The sequence below is a fragment of the Lepidochelys kempii genome, chromosome 7 (assembly GCF_965140265.1).
Source record: "Lepidochelys kempii isolate rLepKem1 chromosome 7, rLepKem1.hap2, whole genome shotgun sequence".
Lineage (NCBI taxonomy): Eukaryota > Metazoa > Chordata > Testudines > Cheloniidae > Lepidochelys > Lepidochelys kempii.
Genome location: NC_133262.1, coordinates 61,909,990 through 61,935,572, shown reverse-complemented (window position 1 = coordinate 61,935,572; position 25,583 = coordinate 61,909,990). Strand labels below are relative to the sequence as shown.

Below are 25,583 nucleotides of genomic sequence, written 5' to 3'. Positions count from 1 at the left end.
TTAGGAAAAAACTTCCTAAACTATCCTGACTGTTAGCACTGGAACAAATTGCCTAGGGAAGTTGTGGAATCTCAGTCTTTGGAGGTTTTTAAGAACTGGTTAGACAAACACCTGTCAGAAATGGTCTAGTTATTACTTAGTCCTGCCTCGAGTGCAGGGGACTGGACTCGATGACCTCTCTATGTCCCTTACAGTCCTATACTTCTATTATTCTATATTTACCTTTAAGGTTAAGAACCATTTTTCTATCCAAATTTTGACTACAAGAGGGTAAAATATTCAAATGTGCCTTAAGCGACTTTGGCTCCTAAATCACTAATCTTGCATTGTTGTTAGCACCCTAAAAGCTCCTGCTGACTCAGGTCAAATATTTAGAGGTGCAAAGAATGCAGGGTAGAGCACTGTCAGAAAGGACTCTTTCAGAAAATGTGACTCTGGATCATCCAATTAAGGAAATCCTCATATTTATAATTTGTGGTTCCTGGGTTTGTCTTATTCTGGTGCATAACTGTGGGATCTGGAAGAAACCTTCTAACGGATTGCTTGTTTGAATTGTCTGCATTTCCCAGGCAGTAGCAATATGGGTGAAACACTTCCCACTGGACAGCTGTCCAACATTCCTTGGCGCAGAGCAGTGGTAAAGTACACAAACAACGAAGCCTATTTTGATGTAATTGAAGAAATAGATGCAATTATAGACAAATCAGGTAAGATGTCTTGTCAACGTAGATGTGCTTGTCAAAGGACATTTCAACATTCTGTTTAGCTCGTGCTGTTTAGAGAGAATTCAAGCAGTCTAACTGGCTGCCTTATACATAACAAATAAGTTATGTTGCCAGTTTGAAATACCATGCACAAACCTATTTCTTTAATCTCATAATAGCAATATGGCCTGGGCCACTTACTCGGCAAGCTTTTGATTTGCAAGAAGTATCTGCATCTAGATAATTATGGTTTATCTATTGGTACTTTCTTACAGTTATTAAAGGGAAAATATTTCTTTAAGGCCAAAGCTTTAGCTGGTCTGTGATCTTTATGTCCACTATTCTTTTATGCTAACAACTCATCCTTGTGTTCAAGGCTCCTCACCGTATGAGCAGGACAAAAGTTGTCACTCTCCAGCTTCCCCATTATCTGCCTCTGTGTAACATTGAGAGAATGTTCTTTTCCAAGTAGCCAGGCAGGATGAAGGCTGAAATATTGAATGCGGGGGCATGACAGTCAGAATACCTTGATACATAATATGGATTGCACCTAATTTGCTCAATGCCATCCAAAAAATATAATAGGTATACCCAGTTAGTAATGGTATCACAAAACTGCCATCTGTACTTCCATTATGGCTCCCTCTTCCAGCAAAGTCTGAGACTATTTGAATCCTATGTCGTTTCACTAGTACTGAGCAGTTCACATTGAGTTCCTCAAAGGATCTGACTTTCTTGAGAGACTCCTAGACTTCATTAGAATGTCTGCAGCTGATGAGGATCCTTCCATAGCATAGGACGTTGCCTCATTTTACACAGAGACTCTCAAATCATGTCCATTTGAAATGGTATCTCTTCCTCTTCAGGCACGTCACTAATGTAAATATTAGCCTAAGTTGCCTCTCTTCTGGCCCCTTTCAAAATGAGTGAACAGTAGCTTCTGCATTGCCACCCCCCAATTAATTCTTCTGTTTTATGGCTACATAAGCCCAGCATTCCATTAAAGACTCAAGACCTTTTTGTTCCCGTGGGGCATTTAAGGAAGCAGTTGCTTGCTAGATAAGAAATCTCATGGTCTTGCCTTGTCTGTCAAGACATGACAGATGTAAGAGACTTATTTCACTAAACAGTGAGAGTAACCCACAACATGGCAATCTATGAAAGCCAAGGATAATCCAGGCAAGTGTTTCCTGACAAGAGCTGATCACCTGTGCATATCACATGTTTTTTTGTCTTGCTTCAGCCTCCATATACAACACTGCACAACTTATTAGGAGTAGAATGGTGGGGGGAGAAGCTTTCATATGTGACATTACCATGGGTACAATTTCGACTGTTGAACAGCTGATCCCATCAATTCTCCAGCCTCTGGCGCCTTTTACAGTGTTTCGCTATGAGAGCTACCACTCTTGGTCTCCTCATACACAGCTTCCAGCCAATAAATCACTCCCAGTTATACTGTCTGAGTGCTACAGCCAACCGCTCTTGAATTACCAGCTAATTCCCAGTCACAGACTTTCCCCAGAAATGTGTATCTTGTACTAGCCAGCCCTCTCCTGGATGATACAAGCTCATCTAAAGTCCATCATTTTTATTTATAGACTTTGATATTCACAAATCCTGTTATCCCCAATGGAGTTTCCCAAACACTTCAATCCAAACACACTGGTTTAGATAAAACAAGTTTATTAGCTACAGAAAGATAGTTTGTAAGTGATTACAAGTAATGAGGCATACAAGTCCAGAATTGATTACAAAAAAATAAAAAGTAAGAACACAACTAATATCTAACTTTAGCAAGCTAAGTGAATTCAAAGCAAAAAGTTTCTCGCATGTTCTATCAGACTGGTGCCTGAATTTCTTTCATACAGGATTCCTCCCTAAATCCAAAGCTGTTTCTTTGTTCTTCAGGTAGTGGTATTGCCCCAAATCATTTCTCCCTTTCTTTCTGCCCATGGCATCTGTTCCCCATTCTTTATACTTACCCTTTTCTTTGAGAATCCTCTCCAGCTAGGGTTCAGGAGACAGTCTATGGGGACAGGAACCTCCAGCTGTTTCTTTACCAAGATGTAAATTTCTTGCTCACACCCTTTTTCCTGCCCAAAAATGGCCAATTAACCAGGTGATGGTCTATTTAATTTTGTTGACATCTGGCTGAGGCATCAGTTTGCCTTTTGTCACTGAGGAACTGGTTTGTGACTGCTTTTAGTAATATCATACAGTAAAATCTTATAACTTTACATACAGTGTTGCCACACATTTTACCAGGACAGTTATGATCAGCAAATTATGAGTTGTCAAATGATACCTCAGAAGGCATGCTTCAGACAGAATTTATCAGTCTTGTAAAAGAGGTGAACATAGGGTTATAGATTGTCACAACATTCTCAAACACATATTGACCACTGCTACGGACAGGATGCCTGTTTAGACACAGCAATGTTCAATGTAGCAAATCCTGTGTGATAAGCAATAATCAACTGGGGTGGGACCTGAACAATTGTTTGCTGCAGCTGATATACCCCAGCAAGCCTTCTGTGACACATGTAACAAGAATGATACTTTGTTTGCATAGCTGGGTGCTAAACCTAGTGATATCTGCACCATTGTATATGATGCATTTATGTCCTCTTTAGTGCACCTCCTGTTATATTTGGTAAGCTGACCACAGTATACTAAATCATCTCTCTCTCACACTACTTTTCCAGGTTCCACAGTCTTTGCAGAAATTCAAGGTGTCATTGATTCCTGCATTAAGTTGTCAGGAATGCCTGATCTTTCTCTTTCATTCATGGTAAACCTAGCAGTGCAATTGGCCATCTAAATGTAACTGTTTTGTGTTGTATTTCTAGCAGAGTTAGAACCCCCCCTTCTCCCTGGCTGCCCCCCACCGCCACCCTCCTTCCTGACTTCACCCCCCCCCAAGACCCCTGCCCCATTTAAACTCACTGCCCTCTGACCACCCCGATCCCTATACACATCCCCGCCCTCTGACCACCACCCTGAACTCCCCTGCCCTCTATCCAACCCACCCTACCCCCTTACCACGCTGCCTGGAGCACCGGTGGCTGGCGACGCTACAGCTGCGCCGCCCAGAGCACCAGGACAGGCAGCCGTACCACCCGGTTGGAGCCAATCACGCCACTGCGCACCACAGAGCACCAGGTCAGGCCGGCTCTGCAGCTGCGCTGCCTGGAAGAGCTCGCAGCCTCACTGCCTAGAGCATGGCACCGGCGGTGCAGTGAGCTGAGGCTGCGGGGGAACAGCAGGGGAGGGGCGGGGGGTGAGCCTCACGGGCCAGGAGTTCAGGAGCTGGGCAGGAGGTTCCCCATGGCCATAGTTTGCCCATCTCTGGTCTAACACCTCTCTGCAGCAGCAAAGCTAGGAGGCTGGAATGGGAAGGAAGGAATGAGCCAACTGATATCAAACCTTCACCAGATGTGGGAGAAGCTTACATCTGTCTTGCTTCCTGTAGAACCCAAGGCTTCTGGATGATGTCAGTTTCCATCCCTGTATTCGGTTCAAGCGTTGGGAGTCTGAAAGAGTGCTCTCATTTATTCCTCCAGACGGCAACTTCAGACTGATATCCTACCGTGTGAGCTCCCAAAAGTAAGTTTTGTGTTCGCTATCCAGCCTTCACTTAGGACTTGTCCGCACAGTGCGTTAGCCCATGCAAGAGGGGAGCAAATTCTAGTGCCGACTAGGATGTTGTGCACTCAATTGCCTGTGTGGACCCTGCTGGCATGCACTAAAAGTTTCAAACAGGATTTATTAATGTTCCCTAGGGAGCTTTTAGTACACACCAGCAGGTGCCACATGGGCCATTTAGTGCACACCATGGTAGTGCACACTGGAATCCACACCCCACTTGTGGGCTAATGCACCCTCTAAACAAGCCCTGGAATAATCTCATGAACATCTCAATTTGCTCTGATTTATGATTTAATGACTAGAATTCTCATTATTGCTAAATGCATGTTCATGGGTAGCTGTCTGAGATTTATTTAATCTGATGCTCTGTCACAGTTTTTCTAACATAAATAAACCCTTCTTGGCAGAGATGCTGATATCATCTCAGCTGTGATTGTTCAACTGGGCAGATCACTAGCTTGTAACGGAAGATTTAACTCCTGATGTTTCCATTGCTAGAAACTGCTCTGTAATTAAGACGCTATCTCTCTGTAGTACATTGATCTTCACTGGCTTTAAACAAACCTCCACTAAACTGCAATTATCTTCAAGCTTGGTTTCATTTTAATGTAGGCAAAAGTGAGAATGTGTCCAGTCAGATTGCCTGTAAGTACCTTTTTGTATGATTGTTGTAAAACGGTTCACCACCACTAGAACTTGCTATTGCATTACAAACCACTAACTTAAGGACTTTGATTCTCCCCCCCCCCCCCACCCTTGGATCTTTTTTAGTAGAGTATTACTTTCTGCTTTCAAGAGAAATTGGTTTTGATTTATCCTACCAACACCATGATAGATATAAGAATCCTCTGCAAACTGTACTTTTATTTGCCCTAATGCATCTGAAGTAGTCTTTTAATTCCCAGTTTCTGTCTTCAGCTTGGTAGCAATTCCTGTGTATGTGAAACACATAATCAGTTTTAAGGAGAACAGCTCTTCAGGGAGATTTGATGTTACAATTGGACCTAAACAGAATATGGGGAAGACAGTGGAAGGAGTCATTGTGACGGTTCATATGCCAAAAGCTGTACTAAACATGAACCTTACTTCCACGCAAGGCAGCTATACATTTGATCCCGTCCTTAAAGTAAGTCTTGAGCTGTTTTATTTCTGTCTTTAAATTCAATGCAGACAAAATTAAAGAAATCAAGAGAGAGCTTCATACTCTAGAGTGCTTTACGTACCCTAGCAAAAATACAAACTTAACCATTCAGTATAGTTTTATGATGATCTAAAAAACTTCTGGTTTCATTATGTTTTCTGGTAAATTTTTAAGGGCCACAGTCCTCTTTGAAACCACAGTTTGTATCTGTGTTACCATAATTCTAAAAGGGACCACAGAACCACACACTTCCAGTTCGTTTAATGCATGTTCGCACTTTGTGTCAGTTTCACTGGTGGTGCCTGCCCTTCCCCCAACGTCTGTGAGAAGACATTTACTTGTAACTGCTGCAACAGAACTTTAAACTCAAGACAGCAAGTACCAGGCAGGCATTAGCTGCAACAGGCAAAATGGTCAGCAAGTAGCAGACGAGGGGGTGGATTTGGGTATGTTTACTGTTGCTCTCATGCCACCCGAAAAACCTTTGTAAACAAACAGGGAGTGTAATGGAAAACAGTTGACCTATAATTTTGCTTCTCAGAACTATGTTGGAATGATATATTCAAACTTATGACTCTTGCACATGGGGGTTGACACCCAGAACTCAAAGTTTTCTTTGAAGCTTAAGAGCAATTGTAGTAGGATGGGGTTTGGGCCAAGGCCCACTACTGTATGTTTCATGTCACTTCCTGGGGCAGCAGTAAGCTCAGAAAGTTGCCAGTTAGCTCTTGCTTTGAGCAAGAAGCAACAGTTCCCCAAAGAAACAGACTGATTAAAAATGAAAATAAACTACCGAATCAAAGTGAAGAGACCCCAAGGCAGAAAAAACATACTAGAACTTTCCCCAGGGGAAAGGGAAGGTGGGCGAAGGAGCAAATAGCCCCAAAACACAAGTAAAACCTACTTACACATCCAGCTTCTGGTTCTTCTCAAGTTGGTAAAATCATGCAAATGATCAGTGTCCCTTTCTACCCTCGTTCAGGAAAACTCATTTGGGAAGAGACAAAATAAAAAGTAGGGAAGAAGACAGAAAATTTTGCTGTCTTCCCCTTACTGTAACACCTTGTTGTGTATTAGTACAGAGATACATGAAATTGTGTCCAAAGGACTGTGTATGGCTTGGAACCAAAACTTGATTTACCTTAATAGTCTGCTGGCCTATCATGCACCACAGGACATTTGATCTGCCCCTGTAGAGCCAGGCAAGCACACATTGTGTCCATTCCTACCTCCTGTTGAGTTCAATGTATGATCAGGCTGCAGTCGCAAAACCCTGTTCCTACAGCTCTGCTGACTTGTGTCTGATGCCTTTTGCCAGTATGGTTTGTCCTGTTAATTTTGGTACATTAAAAGCTTTAATGGACTGGAGAGAAGGGCCAAATGAGGGCTTTTGTACTAATCTTTCCTTCTAAAAGAGTAACAGTCATGTGAAACAATTGAACCTATAAAGCCCTGGTGATGCAGATGGTCTTCTAACTGCAAATCCCTCCTCTTCCTTCTCTCCACCCCCTCCAATTCTCTCCTACCTGGGTACCTGCTAGCTTTATGCTGCTTCCCCTCCTATCTCTCGTGCCCTGTTGACTTATCTGAGTTATTTATCAGGCACCATTGCTAAGGAAATGGGTCCCATTAAGGGTTCCTGACCCCTGGTCATTGCTCTTATCTGGCAGCAGGAAGGCAGATTCACTTTGGATTTAATCCAGGCAAGGGTCCTGCCCAGACCTGGTGTCAAGCTGCCAGATATTTTTCTACAGACTAGCTTCCCTGCCCAACCCACAAACTAGCAGCTAGATATTAACTTTACAAAGTATTTGCTAAAATTCACTCACTACTTTTTTTTTTTTAGGTGTTAACTTGGGACATTGGCAAAATTACCCCTCAAAAGCTACCAAATCTTAAGGGCATAGTGAATCTACAATCTGGAGCCCCCAAGCCAGAGGAGAATCCCAGCCTAAATGTTCAGTTTAAGATACAACAACTAGCTATTTCAGGTGAGATAGCTGCACTAATCAGAACTAATACGATTGGAGGAGGTAGGAATAGGGGTCTCCTAGCATTGAATTGGAGCTGCTGACCCAGTGAATCTGCAGAACACAAAGCAGAGTTCATTCAAACAGATGAAGTTACCTTGAAACACTAACAGTTTCATCTTGCAAGTAGAAGAGTGTGAAATCTTGATGATTTGGATCATTTCTCATGGCCTTTCCAAGGCAAAATAGTGGGCATTTCACAGGCTTCTGCCTGGAACATACATGAACTTCTCTGGTGCAGGGCGAGGAAGAGTTTAGTGTGCGGCAGTATGGTTTTCCTTAGGTCTTTGACTTCTGTGGGCCTAGCACAGAAAAAACCCATCCTGATTATCAGTGACCATTTTATTTTGGGAAATTATTCCTCCTCCTAACTCTGGTAATCATTGAAAGTTCTTAACTGCCTCCATCAGCTTCAGAGTAACTCCCCTAGTTTCAGAGCATGAAGGCTACAGGGTTAATACAACCATGGAGGTGAAAAATTAAGCCTGCAGGCCCCAGTCCTACAAACAAAGTATGTGAAACCAATTGGATTTGTGTAAAGTTACTCCCATAAGCAAGTGTTTGCAGGAACAGGGCCTCAACCTTAACTCAGGCGTATTCTATATATTTGATTATACACTTGCAGAAAACATTACTTACAACCTAATGAGGTGAGAATGAGGATCAGTGAGGGCAGTGGGTTAGCAAGGGCAGAAGACAGTGGTAGTGTAAGCACCTTCTCCCTGGGGAGGTTCCAGAATGCTGTGGTGGTCAGGTGTATAGCAAATGATCAAACCTGGCAACTCAGGCACAGCCTCTGGAGCTGCAGTGCAGTTGCGGAGGCCACTCACCTACTGAAACGCTGCTCAACTTGCATTGGCCTATCCGGAGGACTTTCTAGACTCCACAGTGCTGACCTCGAAGCTTACTGAACGGCTGAAATTTGTGTTGCCAGCCAAAGCCCTTTTGAGACATACACGTTCCCTCTCTATTTTGAGTTTTTTTCCATCTCTTGAACCTGTGCTAACGTGCGTTTGCTAATGACCGCATGCTGTATAGTGCTTATGTGAATAACTAGAGACTTGAACAAATCCGGATTAATGGCCTCAGTTCTAAGGAAAGACTTTCAAAAAGGTGTGATTAACTTCAGCTTGGAAATAAGTGCAAACTTATAACTGTGAAGGTAACTAACCATTGCTGGCATTGACCAAGGGCTGCTGTAGTTTTCCATCGGTTGAAAACTTTTAAAGCAAGAGTGGATGTCTTTGTAAAAGCTCTGCTATAGTCCAGTGGCCTATTTAGCTGAGAGGTGGAATTATTAGGTGTAGCTATTGTACAGAATGTGCTATGCAACAGGTCAGAATGGGTCTGTGTACCAGGATCTCTCTCTCTCACTTAGCAATATAGGAGAGATGGGGTGGCCGCACTGCCAGGTTAAGAAGCCGTAGCCTAGAGGAGGATTACAGTCATCCCTTCTGGCATAAAAATCAACTGAGAAAGAAAGGTTAGAAGAGAAACCAATTCAAACTGAACAGTAGTGCTTGCTAGATGGAAGAACTAAACTCCTCTGCTCACATCATTTCCAAAGCAGATTATCCAGACTTCAAGGGGAGGCGAGTGTGAAAATGTAAACTCTTGCTCTTCATGTTCCCCTTTGTGTAGGATTGAAAGTAAATCGCCTTGACATGTTTGGAGAGAAATACAAGCCTTTTAAAGGTGTCAAGTACATCACAAAAGCAGGAAAATTCCAAGTCCGGACATGAGAAGATGCTCTATTTGCCAGAGCAAGTAGTACTATTTTTTTCCTTCAGATTTGGAAACTGCGACCACTTCATGACATATGTTGCTATGAGGTGCCAATTGAGTAATAATGCACACTAATTAATTTGGGATCAAAGCATTTCTGTTCACAGCAGCAATTCAAATGAAAGTATAGTCTGTTTTTTATAAACATGGCTTTAAACTAGGTTGATTTTTTTTCTAACATAATTTCACACTTTTAATAAATTCTTTTGAACAAGGATTGTTTGAGGATTCACAGAATGCCGCTAACACACAGTCAAATAAGATACCAATGCCAGAATTGCAGGTGGTGAAGCACACTGGCAAAGGCCATGCAACCCAGCAGGACCCTCTTGTGATGGCAGGTCTTACTGCTGCAGGGTGAGAGAATACTACCCCTTCTCAGAGCCTGCCATGAGTTAACATTTCACAGTGCAGCATGATATCTCTTCAGAACTAGAATGCAGCAGAAAGAATGGGTCGGCTTCCAGGTGAGCATGGGACATGTCAGATTTGTCACATGCCTTGAGACCCTTTCTGATGAACAGAAAAATCTTTTGCTCATGTTTACAAGATACTGCCTTAGGAAGTGTTTGCCTTACTCGGCTTTCATTTGTGCCACCAACAGATGAGCTGATAAAATAACCTTCTGCATCCAAACCTGGGAGTGATTGTTGCTTCAGTACTCCACTTTCTTTCCACTTCTCACCTTACTTTGTATTTTTTTAGAAATACAGTTAAAGGAAAATCTATTTTTATGTAAAGCCTCAGCTTTGATTTAGAGGCACTTCCTCTTCGAAGCAAATGCCTCCAGACTTGTGTGCCATGTGTACATTGGAGTGTAGCTTTTAGGTAGCACAGTAGAAAATGTAAAATGTACGTAAAAATTGTATGCTTTATTGTAATTAATTAAAATAAAAGGGAACTTTGCTGCAAATATCTCCGCTTGTAAAAATGTATTTTTGCTTATGACCTGCATATCTCCTGCTCTGGCAAACAGCACATGAAACTTTCTTATACAAACAAAGCAACCACCAGTTACAGCTACCCTTACCAACTTGCTCACCTCTCCAGTGTGAAGGAATAAGTACCATCACTAACAGGACATGGAGGTGATAAGCCATTCACTTCATTTAGCTTTGCTGCTTAAAAAATATTGAAATGTATAACTGTCAATCACCTTCCTAACACTAACCACTGGGTCTTCTCTAAAGCTGAGAACAAAACCACTTATTAGGCATTGGCATTGTCTGGACTGCCAGTTAAATGAATGTGCCATGAAATAGACTGAGGTCCAACATTGCCTCATTGTTAGGAGGAGCAAGGAATCGGGACACTGCAGTTAGTGTCCCTACTTTGCCACTGACTTTGCTGCTGGACTTGTGCCTATTTACCTGTAACAGGGGTAAGTAGGTATTAAGACCTGACCTGAGAGGAAAAGATTAACCAAAGCAAAGGTCCGCAGCCTAAACTTTCAAACCTGGATAGTAAAACTAGCTTTCTTAATTCTTATTTAAGCACTTAACAAAAAAAAAAAAGCCTGACTGAGCAACTCCAGCTTCCATTGACATTAGTGCAAGTTGTAGGTGTTCAGCTTGTCTGAAAATCTGGCTAATTTTATTTAGGATGAAGCGTAACTTTTGGTATCCACGCTTATATTTGGAACACTGATCATCTTCTAGGTACAATCAATGTCGCAATCAACATTCTGAGAGAGACCGAATAATTACTACTTTTCAACCAATGAGGAATTAAATATTTGCATGTGTTCTCATTGGACGGGAGTTAGTTGATTATATAGCAGAGTAACGCCTCTCTGTTACCTTGAGCAACGAAAAACTTCAATTCAGCCCATAATTCCTCAGTCAGGTGTTATGGGTAACAAGAATTTTCCCTTAAGGGCCACTGGAAGTGCATAGTGATTTTCAAGTGCTCTAGAAAAAACGATCATTCTGTAAGAAATGTGCTGTAAATCTTTGATCTCACAAGTACAAGCAATGGACAGCTAGAATTTCAAAATTATAGAACATTACAATCTTTGAATATCCAGTTAAAATGTAACTGCTACCCTCAATTCCCCAAGGAAAACTGTTTGCATGACTGTATCCAATCCATCCGCAGTGCAGGTTATACTAACATCCTACTGAGGGCTTTAAAGTTAACAGCAGATTTAACAAGCTTAAAAATAGGAGAGACACTAGTTACACCCAAGGCCTCGTACGTTCTGTGACAGGCTCTCCTCACCACACTCTGTATCGCTCCAGTGCAGCAGCCTGGAAATGCTGCAGCAGCTTCATTTAAAACTGGTAGTTCCATGGAATTAGAAGTAAAAATGAATCCAAAGCTACCCTAGACAGTGTACTTCAGTGTCTTACACAAAGTCATGCAATGAGCCACACAGAGTTCATAGATACTAAGGTCAGAAGGGCCCATTATGATCATCTAGTCCGACCTCCTGCACAATGCAGGCCACAGAATCTCATCTACCCACTCCTGCGAAAAACCTCCCACTTATGTCTGAAGTCCTCAAATCATGGTTTAAAGACTTCAAGGAGCAGACCTGTGCCCCATGCTACAGAGGAAGACGAAAAACTGCCAGGGCCTCTTCCAATCTGCCCTGGAGGAAAATTCCTTCCCGACCCCAAATATGGTGATCAGCTAAACCCTGAGCATATGGGCAAGATTCATAGGGGCCAGATACCCAGATCTGCTTTCCTAAACTGGAGTATAGTGTCCAGTTTCAAACACTGAACATATTCAGCACTGTTATGAGAGTAAAGTCCTGATTTTGAAGGAAAAGGGTACGCAAAGCTCCTACATCTGAAGGGACTGCTGTTCACATTTTCTCCCACGAGATGTCATTTATCTACAAAAATTCCAGTAGGAGCAACCTACACTATGCAATAGACTGATGGAAAAATAGGAACGAGCATCTAAATTCTGACTTCACCTAAGTGAGAAGCTCAGCTTTCATTTTCAAAAAGTTCCTAGCCCTCATTCTTGCAAAGAAAAAATGGAAGATGTGAAAGCAAAAGGTTCAGCTGGCAAAGGAGAATACAACCTGTTTACAATCATGGCTCACAATTTTTTGAACAAGGTTGGCAATGCTGGAATGACTCATGTCATACTGTACCTAGAGCTGTCCTCTGCCAAGTGTCTACTTTTCTCCAGCACCCTATATGAACTGAGAGCCAGGTTCCTCTCTCACATTAGTAGTTCCCAGATTCTTTCCTGAACTGTCAAATGATATTGTCTCCTTGTGGAAGGCAGAGGTGTTATTTAAGTAGGACCACAGCTTTAGTGCATCTTAAGGACCTTTTGACAACTTATTCCCAATTGCACAGAACATTTTGTTTCTGAGCTGTAGCAATTGTGTACATGGAACAGTATTAGATGCCTTGTGTATTAAGGCCATGGCTACACTACAGACCTCTATTATCATAACTACATCACTCAGGGCTGTGAAAAATCTACACCCCTGAGCGACCCAGTTACACCAACCTAATCCTCCTGTGTAGGCAGAGCTACCTGGGTGGGAGAGCTTCTCCCATCAACATAGCTGCTGCCTCCTCGGGAGGTGGATTAACTATGCAAACAGGAGAAGCTCTCCCATCGGTAGAGGAGTGTCTTCACTGAAGTGCTACAGCAGCACCGGTGCAAATGTGCTGCTGTACATGAAGACAAGCCCTCTGTCTGGCTCTGTTAATCACACTTCATTTTACTCTCCCTTTCCAAACATTGGTTTCTCTCTGACAGCAATGAGGAAGAGCCAGCAGCAGCCCAGTCTCTGCATGCCAGTGATAGCTCACGAGCATTAGTTTGGGAATGTGATTTAGATTAAATCTTCAGGGCACTTAAGATGTGCTATTTCCTCTAAAGTACTTGGCGAAGTTACAGCATGGTGTGCTTCAACAGGTCGTGGCTTGGATCCACAGAAAGGCCCGTACAGCATGCTGCTTTGCCTACAGACCTTGTCTTTGCTCCAGCCTATAAAAATATCACAGAATGGATGAGCACTATACAAAATAAGCCTGTTTGATAGGTTTAATGTGCAACACTATGTTGTAAGTACCAAGTGGCAGGTTTCCATCCCTTAAATTCCAGCTGACCTCCAGTCCTGTTGAAAATCTAGCTGCTGTCAATGCATTGGTGGTTTACTCAAAGCCATGTTTTTTTCCCTCTTAAAGTTTACATGGACAACCAAACCCTTGACTGCCTCTAAAACAATGATCTACATCAAACCTAGCTCTTAGCGATAAGTAAAAAGCACTATTATTTTAGTGGCTATCGTCACTACAGTACGAGTCTAACCCTCTGCTAGCACACTGCTCTTCACACACTCCTGTTGCCTGGCTGTCTCAGTGAAGCCCACCCAAGCTTTTCTCCAGCGGCAGCTACCAGCCCACAGCAGAGGCTACAACAGTGGAGGTGGCAGGTCAACTTCTTGCATGTCTCATTTATTATGGGTACAGTATAAATAGTTGCCCTGGACTTACTGTAGCAGATATATCTTACAAGTGGATGCAGCCTGGGGATGGACCTTTCGTCAATGAGGATTGATTAGCTGCTTCCTGGCAGCAGGTGGATTCCAGTTCAGAGCTTGGTTCCTTCCCATCAGACCAGCTTCAGCTGGAGATTGAGGGCAGCTCCTAAAGAAAGGCACAGACTTTTCCACTATGCTCTCTTGCAAAGAAATCCCATCTCCTGCTGCTACTCCCAGCTGAAGTTGCTATTCTTAGGATCTGAGGGCCAAGGCAGAGAGCCATTCCTTCTTCACTCCTAGAAGCTCTCATTCTTGTTCGCCTGCTACTGGCTCCATAGTTAAATTCCAATTCAACCTAGTGCCTGTACAAAGAGGGAAGCTGTGGCGTTTATCTAAACCAGAAGCTGTGTTAATTTTTTTTATTTAAGGAATTATTTTTAAATCAACTGAAAATAAATTAAAGGGGTCTGCCCTCCACTCTGCTCCAACTGCCAATCTGAACCTTCCCTCTGCTTGAATAGGAAGCCTAGACGCACCTTTTCCTTGCACCACCAAAAGAGCTTTACAGCACCAGCCCTTCAACAGAGCCACTCTGATTTACAGACCTCTTTTCAGGTGCCCAAGTCACTTGATTCCACCTAAATGCTGGCAATGATATCTTGTCTATGGGGCACCTTCTGGTTTAAGACGTCAACTGCAACTAGGGTAGGAAAATTCTAGGCAACAATCATTGGTGCACTTGTCCCGTCCTAGGCAGAAAGCAACATGAGGCCAAGCAAGCTTGTTGGGCCTTACTGAGAGGCAAGTGCACCAGATCCTTTTGTAAACACACTAATGGCTGTCCCTGCTGTATGGAGCAACACACAAAAACATTACTCCAATGGGATCTTGTCTGATTACATCCATGCTATTGCACCTCATGTTCCCTGAGGTTTCCCTGCCATTTTGGAAAGAACACAGCTTAATTAAACCATGAACATGCTTCACACCTAGTTCAATGAAATGCAGGGAGGCAGGCTGGCTGCCCACCAACGCCATCTTTTCCCTATTGTTTTTCTTTCCAACACGACTTGTGTCTTCAGGCAGCTACAGAACTCCAAAAAAATCCTGAGACCTAAGCCACACTCAAAGGCTTGGAAAGGCAAAGATGAGTCAGGCTACCAGGCAACTTCAAGGGGTCCAACACTAACACACCAATCCTAGTGGAGCTTTATGGGAATACCATTTTTCAGGATGATGAGGGATTTGGTACCTGAAGCACAAGACACCCCACCCTAAACCCTTCCATCTATTTTAAGGGTATCTTTTATATACCTTCTGATGTGAGTGAAGCTACCAGCAGAAAAAGGCTGGCAAAAAGGTCCTTTCCCTTCATCTCTCACTCCACTGTCAAAATGGCAGTCACATGGGAATAGGGCTTTGTTAGTTAATATGAAAGGCTGACCAACTGCTAGACTTCTCCCAAGGCATTACTTGGAGAAGGCCAAGCCCATAGGATGTGCGTGTTCCTATGTAGCTATGAATGTTTTAACTCATTTTTGGAGTACATGGCAGCTCCTCTTATGCCCAGAGAGGGTATAATTTAGACACTTTTGAAACTTCCCTACCAGACTCTAAGTTTCCCTAGGCCCTTAACAAACTTACCTGGCACTGAGCTGGAATCTGACCAGGAACTAGATCTCCCTCATAATAGAGAAAGCAAACTCAAAGTTGACCTTCCTTACCTCCAAATCTGCCTACTGACCTGTTGGCACTTGCATGCAGGATGGCCACGTCCAGCACGGTCAGTAGTTGCTTGATGAAAGTTGACAGCAGCCTTCCACCACCATGTGACTATTGCCTCCAAAACCATGGGGTAGTCTGGCAAGGACTTCCATGGTGTTTCCTTGTGCCCAGTAGTCTCTTCTCCAACCTCCAACATAACCACTCTGACTCTTCAGGCTAGACAGGTGTGCACCCAGAAACTGCTTGATCATATGGTTCAAGCAGGACTTAGCACTTCTGAATGCTGCCTGATGAATTTTGCCCATATGCTCAGGGTTTAGCTGATCACCATATTTGGGGTCGGGAAGGAATTTTTCTCCAGGGCAGATTGGAAGAGGCCCTGGAGGTTTTTTGCCTTCCGCTGTAGCATGGGGCACAGGTCACTTGCTGGAGGATTCTCTCCTCCTTGAAGTCTTTAAACCATGATTTGAGGACTTCAATAGCACAGACATAGGTGAGAGGTTTTTTGCAGGAGTGGTGGGTGAAATTCTGTGGCCTGCATTGTGCAGGAGGTCAGACTAGATGATCATAATGGTCCCTTCTGACCTAAATATCTATGAATCTATTAACTATTTCCTGTATGGGCACCAGAAATTTGTCCTACAAGGTAAGTGAACAGTCTGCACAAAGTACCAAAACATTTAACCTCCCCCACCCCTCATTGCAATGCTTTTTTCACTTTGTACGACAAATAATAGTTATGTCAGAGTCCTCCATGTATTAAACTCATAAGTGTTGACTCTTTCAGATAACTTGTACCAAATCAGAGCCAGAAGCCCACGTAACTGATAGAAAGATAGAATCACTACTCCTATTCTGAATGTATAGAAATTGTTAGGTTACCTATTTAAGCACATTGGGGGTGCATAACTATTACTCAACATACAATTGTTTTATAACTTTTTAGAAAATAATTAACCCTCTAAATTCATATTTCTGGTGTGCTGACCTATGTTCTTTCTGCAATTAAAGAACATTCTTACTATTCAGTCCCTGTAAATGTTCATAAAGTGACATTTATACAAATGCATTTTTATTTTGTTTTAACAGAACAAAAAGAAAAGGTTGAAAATATTAGACTATACAACAAATTTTGATTTATAAACAAAGTATTAGTGGTAAAACATTTCTAACCAACATTCAAGGTCTTTAAAATTTTGCTTCATTTTAGGTCTGAAGACCAATAGTCTTCAAGAAAGCACAAATTGCATAAGGTGTACAGTATTTGAGATCCTACAAAACAGTTTAAGAACTAATAGCAAACATTCTGAAGAAATATCAAAGGCAAACATGATTCATAACTTTCCCGAACATTCCTTAATAAAACAAAAAGTGATCTTTGGCATAAACAATCATGTATTAAAGGCATTAGTAATATTGCATTAATATCAGTCAAGCAACTAGACAGTGATGCTAAAAATCTCAGAGTACGTCTACACAGCAACTAGACGCTTGCGGCTGGCCAGTGCCAGCAAAGTTGGGCTCAGGGGACTCACTTCCCAGGGTCCTGAGCCCAAGCTACAGCCCAAGCCCAGAAGTCTACACAGCAACAAAACAGCCCTGCAGCCCAAGCCCTGTGAGCCCAAGTTGGTTGGAATAGGCCAGTCGTGGGCATCTAGTTACTGTGTAGATGTACCCACAGAGAAGCTTGAACTATTTTGAAAGCAAATACAGGAAGACTATTCTGAAGACCCTCAAGAGTCCCCTCCTATTCAGTGTTTACTATTAAATAGAAATGACTACATTACATAGTGTTAAGGGTCCAATATAAGCCAACCAAAGGCAAGACATTCTGCTTGAGGCTCTGTCTCACTCCTTCATCCTTCCTGGTGTGGGTAGTTATTGGAGGAGTTTGAGAAAAGACCCTAAGTACCATGTATTTGGCATTATCAGGGGAGGAGGAGTGAATTAAGGATGAACAAGGGCTTTCTCTTGCTAAAATCAGTTTGAGGCAGATTATTATAATGTAGTTTAAATATGTAATTTCCCTTTTTGATAACCATGCAGGCGAGAGAAGAACGAAGTGTAGAGTAACTGTTGTCTGACGCTGTACTGCACAGCTTGCCTTTGCTGTTACTGTGTGTCTGATCAACGGGCAGCAACAGCACATTAACAAAGGTGGCTTGAGCATGATCATTGTGACAATCCGTACCAAACAGAAACTAAGGAGCCATTATGATGTCAATGCTGGCGTACATAATCAAGTTAGCAAAGGTTTTTGCACACAAAGGCCGTTTCTAAAATTTTAGCAATCTAATTACTTTTCATTTTAAATGCCAAAAAATATTATTGAACAGCTATCATAAGCATGTTAAAAATGAAGGCATGTAAGAAGTATGGAAGTACAAAAACCATCCCAAGTCTGTTTTCTTAACACGATTGGAAAAAAATAATTTATCTAATTCCGTTAATTGCTACTAAGCTTTAAATGTGTATATAGAATTTCAGTCTAGAAATCATTTTCATGGCTCATTAAAGTTATCTGAACAACAGATTTACATTAGGAACACCAACAGACTCCATAAATTGAGTGCCTCTACTTTCCCACATGCTCCATCATTAGAATGAAGGGCAGTGAGGCACAAGCATCATTAAACGGAGTGTAATTTTCCCCTAAAACAACTCTGAAGGAAGTGTGCAGAGGTGGAGTGTGGGTGTGCCAGGTTTCGAAGAAAAGGAGATGGAGCTTGATTGTGTTCTATCTGAGCATTTTTTTTTCATACAAAAAGTTGCTTTGAACATGATTGACTGACTAATGCAGCTAACTCGATGGATTCCAAATTTTTAGCTCCATATTCTACCAAATTTTTACTGGGGGGCAGGGATGGGAGTCTGTGCTTTTCTAAGGCCTCTGAAACTTTAACAGTCAAGCTGTCATTATTTGTGACGAACATCCATCGCCAACCATTTTAGTATAGCACAAGAATGCAGATTCTGGAATCACTACAGGTGGCAATGGGAAGTAAAGAAGACAGCTCAGTATTTCCTGACCTAGGATATCATTGCCAGACAAAGTAACAGCAGCATAAGAGACTATTTTAGCAATGTGATTTCCCCCTCCCCCAAAAAAGAGGGGGTCACTTCTGATGTAAATGAACTTCACTACATATACCTTGTAACACTTTTGTGGTGTGAGAACAGCTAACTGAAAATGTCATTAAAACAATTCACCTTTTCAGTGTCATTGATTGTCTCCCCAAAATAGCTAAGTAACACGGTTAGTGTTCCAGACCTCCAGTTCAAGCTTGAGCAAAGTCCATGTGTCATACCACCATATGGAAACTACTGAAATATACAGTGCATAAATGAGAAGTGTGTCTCTGGGATTACAGAATTAATGAAAAAAGAGAATCTTCAAAACCAAAAAGAATAAAAATTGTCAATGTGTCGGAAGCAATTCTGAGATGCTTTCCGAAGATGTTTAAATGCATATTTTTATAATTAATGCCCTTAGAATGGGGCATTAGCATAAGCTAATTTTAAGCTCATGTTAACAGCACATTTTGCTGTTAAAAAATTCTCTTCTGCTTCAAAAAGGCTTTTTATGTTTCAGAAGATTGTTATTTGGCAGTTGTTTACTGATACCAAGGAGTCTTTCTAACCCAGCGAAGAGTGAATCCAGCATCTGTTCTAATCTTAATAGATGCTGCTTCCGCTTCTCTCACAGTCTCCTTTACAGATTGCATAAGGTTCTGGGCATTGTGAACCAACATCTCAGTAGCCTGCGGACAAAGGAAAGGTGTTATTCAAGTTCTTAAATATCCATAGTGGTAAAACAGTGTTCACATTCAGATGAGCAATTGTTTAACACAGAAGCATAAAATCCCACCCTGCCTGGGGCCTCACAACAGGAACATGTTGTTACGTCATTCTCGCTAATGTATGTTTCATGATAGTCAAATGTAAAAAATTACTTGTTCCATAACTGGGAAGGCTACCCCCTCACTCCAAGTAGCAAGTGATTCTCTCATTCACAAGAAGGAGAGGTTACACACCTTATGCCGTAACTGGAGTTCTCTGAGACATGTCCCCTTATGGGTGCTCCACTTCAAGTGTGCCTGTGACCTGCAACTTTGACAGATTTTTGGTAAGGATGCCTATTCAGCCTGTGCATGCACCCCACATATACTTGTGCCCCGTACCAAGGTTACATAGGGCTATGTGGATGTACCACCCTCAGTTCCTTCACCACCACCAATTCCCACAAGCGAGACTCCGAAGCAGAGGGAAAGGAGGGTGGGTAATAGAGCATTCACAGGGACACACATCTCGAAGAACTCCAGTTATTGCACAAGTAGTAACCTCTCTTCTGTGGGTGCTCAACTTCAGGTGACTCCAAAGGTGTCCTAAGAAGATGGATGGTTCAGACCAGAGTCCAAAACAGAAAAAAGAACTGACCTGCCTAGCTGTAGGCACCATGGCATAAATGTTGAGAAAACACACCAACAGAGGACCATATTGTCATTCTATAGATCTCTGCAATTGGTACATCCTTAAGTAAGGCTATAGACATAGTTAGTGTTCTTGTCGAACGTGATATCACTCTTGAAGTGGGCTGAACAAATCTTAATACAACTGGAGATCCTCTTTGATAACCTGTTTTGAAACTGCCGAACCCTCGTTTCTGTCCGCAATGGATACAAATAGTCTAGGAGATCTTCTAAATGGTCTGGAGCTGAGTGAGAACACAGAAACTCTGGTTCCATGGCAGGGACATAATATTTTCCCTCCGCCCTCTTGCAGGTAGAAAGTGCTGTACCTAGTGTTTGCCGAACAGTCTTAGCAGGCTCCATAAGAGCTTCATTGCCTCGAATGGTGAGCCTCACAGATGTCAAAGTTTGCAAGATATCCAGGAGTTTATGGTGGGACACCTGAAATACCTTAAAGAGAATCCGCAGCATGCCCGCAATTCACTTCATCAGTTCTTGAAACTGCCTGAAGTCATCTGCCATAGGAGGAGGTGGAGGCATCACAGCTTCATCAGGTGATGAGGAAGAAATATTAGTAAGAGGAGTCATCTCCTTATCCCCCTTTGCTTTCTGCTCCTCACAGGTCTCTTCCTCTGGCATAGGTGGTAGAATAGGAGGTTGGGGAGAATGGGCCCTTTCCTGCTCCCTCCTGTGGTGTGACAATTTCTTTGCAAATTGTTGACAAGAGAACGCCCATAGGACGCAATGAAGCCATGGATGGGGGCAAATAGCATAGGTGGAGGCATCCATGTGTGTTCCTGCCATGTGGGTGTCACCTGAGGTTTATTCTCCTGTATTAAGTCAGTGGAGGAGGGACAGCGATGTGTCCTAGACTCGACTGGGGAACCCTGCACTGATATCTAAGAGTCGGAAATATCCTCTTCCATGTACTCCAACGCGGGGAAAGGGGTGGAGGGGCAGTGACACAGCTGTCCGGCTTGCAAAGATGATGAGGGCAAGTATGGTACTCTAGGCGATACAGGAGCTGGTGACCAAGAGAGAGTCTTGATGCTGACACACCCCCCATGCTCATTAAGAGACAAGGCACTGGCTTCCAAGATACTAGCAGGTCTTTAGGGTACCTATGACCTTGTAATACTGATGGTATAAAAGAGAGGGTTGAGCAAGAACCTGTGGAGGACGGCTCTTTACCCATGCAGCTGGTACCAAACATTTAACATAGGAGTGAGTCGACTCAGATTCCATTGGTACCACAGGTAGCCGAACGGTCTTTGTTGACGTTCATGCTACCGGTACTCAGTGCTGCTCAGGGACAGGCTTAGAACTTTTTTCACCAGTGTCTCTGCCACTCTGGGTATGGGTACCTGAATTCAGTACCATGTCTGTCTTAGACAACTGCCTCCTATTCATCTTTGTGGTACCAGCATCACTCAAAGCCTACATGGAACTCCATTGGGACCCGAGGTCTCCGTAGTCGTCATCTGCATTGGTGATGAAGATTTTCTTGGAAATTTACTCCTTACCACTTTCTGCTTCGAGGCAGATGTTGAGGTTACCTCTATGAAGGACTTCTGCACCTTAGATGTACTAGTTGCTGCGGTGCCGCCTCTCTCTTTAGGGATCTCTGGTGACTGAGATCTTGATGTGAACAGGGCACTAATGGTACTGGAAGTCTGTGTGCACAGGGGTCCTCCACTCCTGGAGCTGAAGCTGGTTGTTAAGGTTGTGCCATCTGCGCGAGTTTTAACTTGATTTCCCTATTTTTTGTGGATCTCCCCTTGAAGGAAGCACAGATCTTGCACTTACTGGGGATGAGTCTACCTCCCAAATAGCAAACGCACATGGAGTGTCCATCATTGATAGCAAGCACCTCACCACAGGAGAGACACCTTTTGAATCCCAGCAAGCCTGGCATTCCTGCATAATATTACAAAGAGGACCCCTAGAAGGGAAAAAGCTCTTAACTGTTATCTAAGTCTACCTAGCAATAAAATGTTGGGGGGTTTTTTTAGTTAAAGGAAAAGGGGAAAAAAGGGAATTGTTCCAACAACTACATACCCTATAAGGTAACTAACTAATTATCAAATACTATGGCAAACAGGCACACAGTCGACGTAGGCTCTGGCCAAAGGCGGTTGAGAAGGAACTGAGTCCTGTTGGCCTGTGCAGTCCCATATAGCCTCGGTGCAGGGCATGAGGGTGTGTGGGTGCATGCACATGCCGAATGGGCACTACTACCAAAAATCTCTGATCAAAGGTGCAGGCGCACCTGAAGAGCACATACAGGGACACTACTCAAAGAACAGCAGCACTGGCTCCTGTTCCTCATGGCCTACCTTTTGAAAAGCTGAGTGCAAGCTAATGTCTGAACACGAGCTGAACAGCTCACTATTCCTAACACATCCATCTACCAAACAAAAGCTTATGCTCAAATACATTTGTTAGTCTCTAAGGTGCCACAAGTACTCCTTTTTTCTTTAGAGAACCTACAGGAATTCTAGACCAAAAATGTAACTAAATATACCCAGAGTCATTGAAGGTAGCTGCAGAAGTCGAAGTTTCACAAAACAAAGATGAAGTTGCTGGTTAAGAAGCAGGGAGAGCTGAAACTAAAAAGGTTTTAAATGATTGCCCGCTTTAGTTACAATATTCTTAAACTTGTATTCATTGGAAACCACCAGAGGGTGCTGATGAATAATCTCCTATGCCAAAAAAACAGCTCTACGTTTTTGTTTTGGACTGTGGATTGTTTTAAAACAAGAGGCAATATCAGGTTAGAAGCAAATTAAGTCTTCTCTATGAGACAGAGCAATGTCCTATTGTTAACTGCAGAATATATACAAAGGTGTATTGAAATTAACACATTTACTGGACACTGGGTCAGATTTACTAACTCTCAGTATCTGGGACACATCTGATTATATATAGGACACAGAATATCAGGATTGGAAGGGACCTCAGGAGGTCATCTAGTCCAACCCCCTGCTCAAAGCAGGACCAAGCCCCAATTTTTGCCCTAGATTCCCTAAATGGCCCCCTCAAGGACTGAACTCACAACCCTGGATTTAGCAGGCCAATGCTCAAACCACTGAGCTATCCCTCCCCCCTCTGAGTAGCCAGAAGAAAAGATTGCAGCATCTCACCAAGCCGATAGGAGGCACTCATGGGAGTCTAGATAATACTTAGTTCTGCCTCAGTGCATGGGACTAGACTAGATGACCTATCAAGGTCCCTTCCAGTCCTACGATCCCATGATTACTCTTGAAAGAGGAGGCTTTGACCTGACCTGACACACACACCTGACCTCCCTCTCCCGCATCAATGAGCGAGCAGGAGTTTACATTAAAATCAATTATGCAGCTCACCTGTTCTGACTCCTCATCACTGATGTTTGTCCTGCCCAACATGGTAGCTTTAACAGTGGAGAGGATTTTGAGTTGGGTGCTGATGGTTGGGATTCGCTCACACACCTAAGAAGTTGGGAAGGTGCATCATTTTAGTTTTTAAACTCGAAACAATTGATATCCCATTTTTAAAGTAAAACTAAGATTTTGCTTCACTCTACAGCAGTTTCTCTTTGCTGATGGCTCAGGTACAAGCATACAATGTACATGTAAACTTCAAGGGTACCTTGCATGATGTCACTAAAGACATGTTTATATGAACACTTACTGCACGGCAAGTTGGGTTGGAAATCTACAGCGCTCCAGCATGTTATGCACTAACTCACCATGTGGACCCTGCTGCCGCACACTGAAAGTTCCCTAGAGCACGTTGATGTACTGTGGTTTTAAACAGCACAACGTCAAAGTGCACACAGGATCTTTTAGCAAGCAGCAGCAGGAACCACCCAGACAGTTAGTACGCAGCACCCTGGAGTGCTGTAGATTTAGATTTGCTGTGCCCTAAGTGTTCTTGTGTTCATGACCTAAGGCACTGCAATTTAATTCCCATTCCTTCCTGATAAGCTTGGGTGACCATTCTAGCAATTCGCTAAAGCAGAATTCACTTTTCCTTTGCCCAGTATTCCTTCAAGAGTCTGTTTCATCAGGAATGGAGGATGGGATTCGGGGATGTATTGGTTTATGCTATTGCCAATACCCTATGACTTGATAAGGCTGACTATGTGGATGGCCAAGGTGATATAGACATTGCTAGACTGGTCTCTTGACATTCATGGAATTTTCAAAGGCTCTCTTACAGGACACTGACATGTCTTCTCCCATCTGAATAAAAGGACCTGAAGTCACAAAGTGGGAGTTGAAGAAAATCAACATTTCACATACTTGGGCCTCAAGACTCACAAAAGCTGGGATAGGGAGCCAAGGGGATCCACAGGTGATTCTCAGCCAAAAATAAACTCACTCTCCAGCCTTGAGCCATACTGAAGGAGCAGAACTCAGGAAGGAAAGTGGTATGTGCATTATTTTAAAGTCAGCCCAGGTTATTACCTGCAAGAGGTTTGTTCGAATGCGCTTGTCGGTGCACTGCTTTGCCACCTCCTTAGCCAATCGAGTCACTTCATCTGACGCTTTTGCGATATCCTTGGCACACTGAATAAGGGCACGCTTGTTTCCACTGACACCTCTCACTAGGCGGGACATCTCTGCCATCAGCAGAGCCATTCGCTTCGCAGCAGCAATTATATCATTACCCTGCAGGGAACAAATATAACAATGAATGTTAGACATGGCAGTGTTAGGCCAGCAGTCACAAAAAATTACATATATAATATAATTACACCTGAACTATAATCCACACTCACTAGCAAACCCTTTCATTAAGTCAAGGAAGAACAATTCAAGTCTATTGAAAAAGATTCTTCATAAAGAGCACTGAAGATTTGTACAAATGTCTGTGAAATACTTTCCCCTCCAACACTCAATGAAAAAGTTTCAAAACTGGAGGAAAAAAAAAAAAAAAAAAAGATGACCAAAATGTTAGTTTGTCCATGGAAGTGGAAGTGACGAGGCAGCTGCCTGGATTTTAAGAACAAGTGTGTTCAAGTGTTATAGACATTCTAGATTTCCCCAATAAAAGCAGCATTACTGAAAACACAAGTGCCAATTAAAAAAAAGTAAGTTAAATCAAACAGTACCAATTCTCTGAACAAAAGAACATAAGAAAGGCCATACTGGATCAGACCAAAGGCCCACCAAGCCCAGTATCCTGTCCTCTGACAGTGGCCAATGGCAGGTGCCCCAAAGGGAATGAACAGACAGGTTATCATCAAGTGATCCATGGCCTGTCACCCAATCCCAGCTTCTGGCAAACACAGGCTAGGGACACCATTCCTGCCCATCCTGGCTAATAGCCACTGATGGCCCTATCTTCCATGAATCTATCTAGTTCCCTTTTGAACCTCGTTATAGTATTGGCCTTCACAACACCCTCTGGCAAGGAGTTCCAGAGACTGGCAATGCGTTGCATGAAAAAATACTCTCTTGTGTTTGTTTTAAACCTGCTACCTATTAATTTCATTTGGTGGCCCCTTGTTCTCGTATTATGAGAAGGAGGAAATAACACTTCCTTATTTACTTTCTCTATACCACTCATGATTTTATAGACCTCTATCATATCCCCCTTTAGTCGCCTCTTTTCCAAGCTGAATAATCCCAG

General features: G+C 42.8%; 2 protein-coding genes across 5 annotated transcripts in view; one reads left to right on the top strand and one right to left on the bottom strand.

The window, feature by feature from the left end:
* AP3M1 (adaptor related protein complex 3 subunit mu 1) overlaps positions 1-10,224 on the top strand; it is a 44,575-nt gene extending 34,351 nt beyond the window's left edge. For 2 of the 3 annotated variants that reach the window (XM_073353150.1, XM_073353151.1), the window contains exons 4-9: positions 570-707; positions 3,413-3,498; positions 4,180-4,313; positions 5,274-5,481; positions 7,343-7,487; positions 9,168-10,224. In XM_073353150.1, coding sequence (XP_073209251.1) covers positions 570-707; positions 3,413-3,498; positions 4,180-4,313; positions 5,274-5,481; positions 7,343-7,487; positions 9,168-9,268 — 812 coding nt within the window. In that variant the 3' untranslated portion in view covers positions 9,269-10,224. The remainder of the gene's footprint in view (positions 1-569; positions 708-3,412; positions 3,499-4,179; positions 4,314-5,273; positions 5,482-7,342; positions 7,488-9,167) is intronic. The other variant, XM_073353152.1, reaches the window with a different exon arrangement.
* A 6,326-nt stretch (positions 10,225-16,550) lies between these two features.
* The window catches only part of VCL (vinculin), a 105,815-nt gene continuing 96,782 nt past the window's right edge, over positions 16,551-25,583 (bottom strand). For both annotated transcript variants that reach the window (XM_073353147.1, XM_073353149.1), the window contains 3 exons: positions 24,416-24,619; positions 23,330-23,434; positions 16,551-19,256 (listed from right to left, as the gene is read on the bottom strand). In XM_073353147.1, the coding sequence (XP_073209248.1) occupies positions 19,110-19,256; positions 23,330-23,434; positions 24,416-24,619 (456 nt within the window). In that variant the 3' untranslated portion in view covers positions 16,551-19,109. The remainder of the gene's footprint in view (positions 19,257-23,329; positions 23,435-24,415; positions 24,620-25,583) is intronic.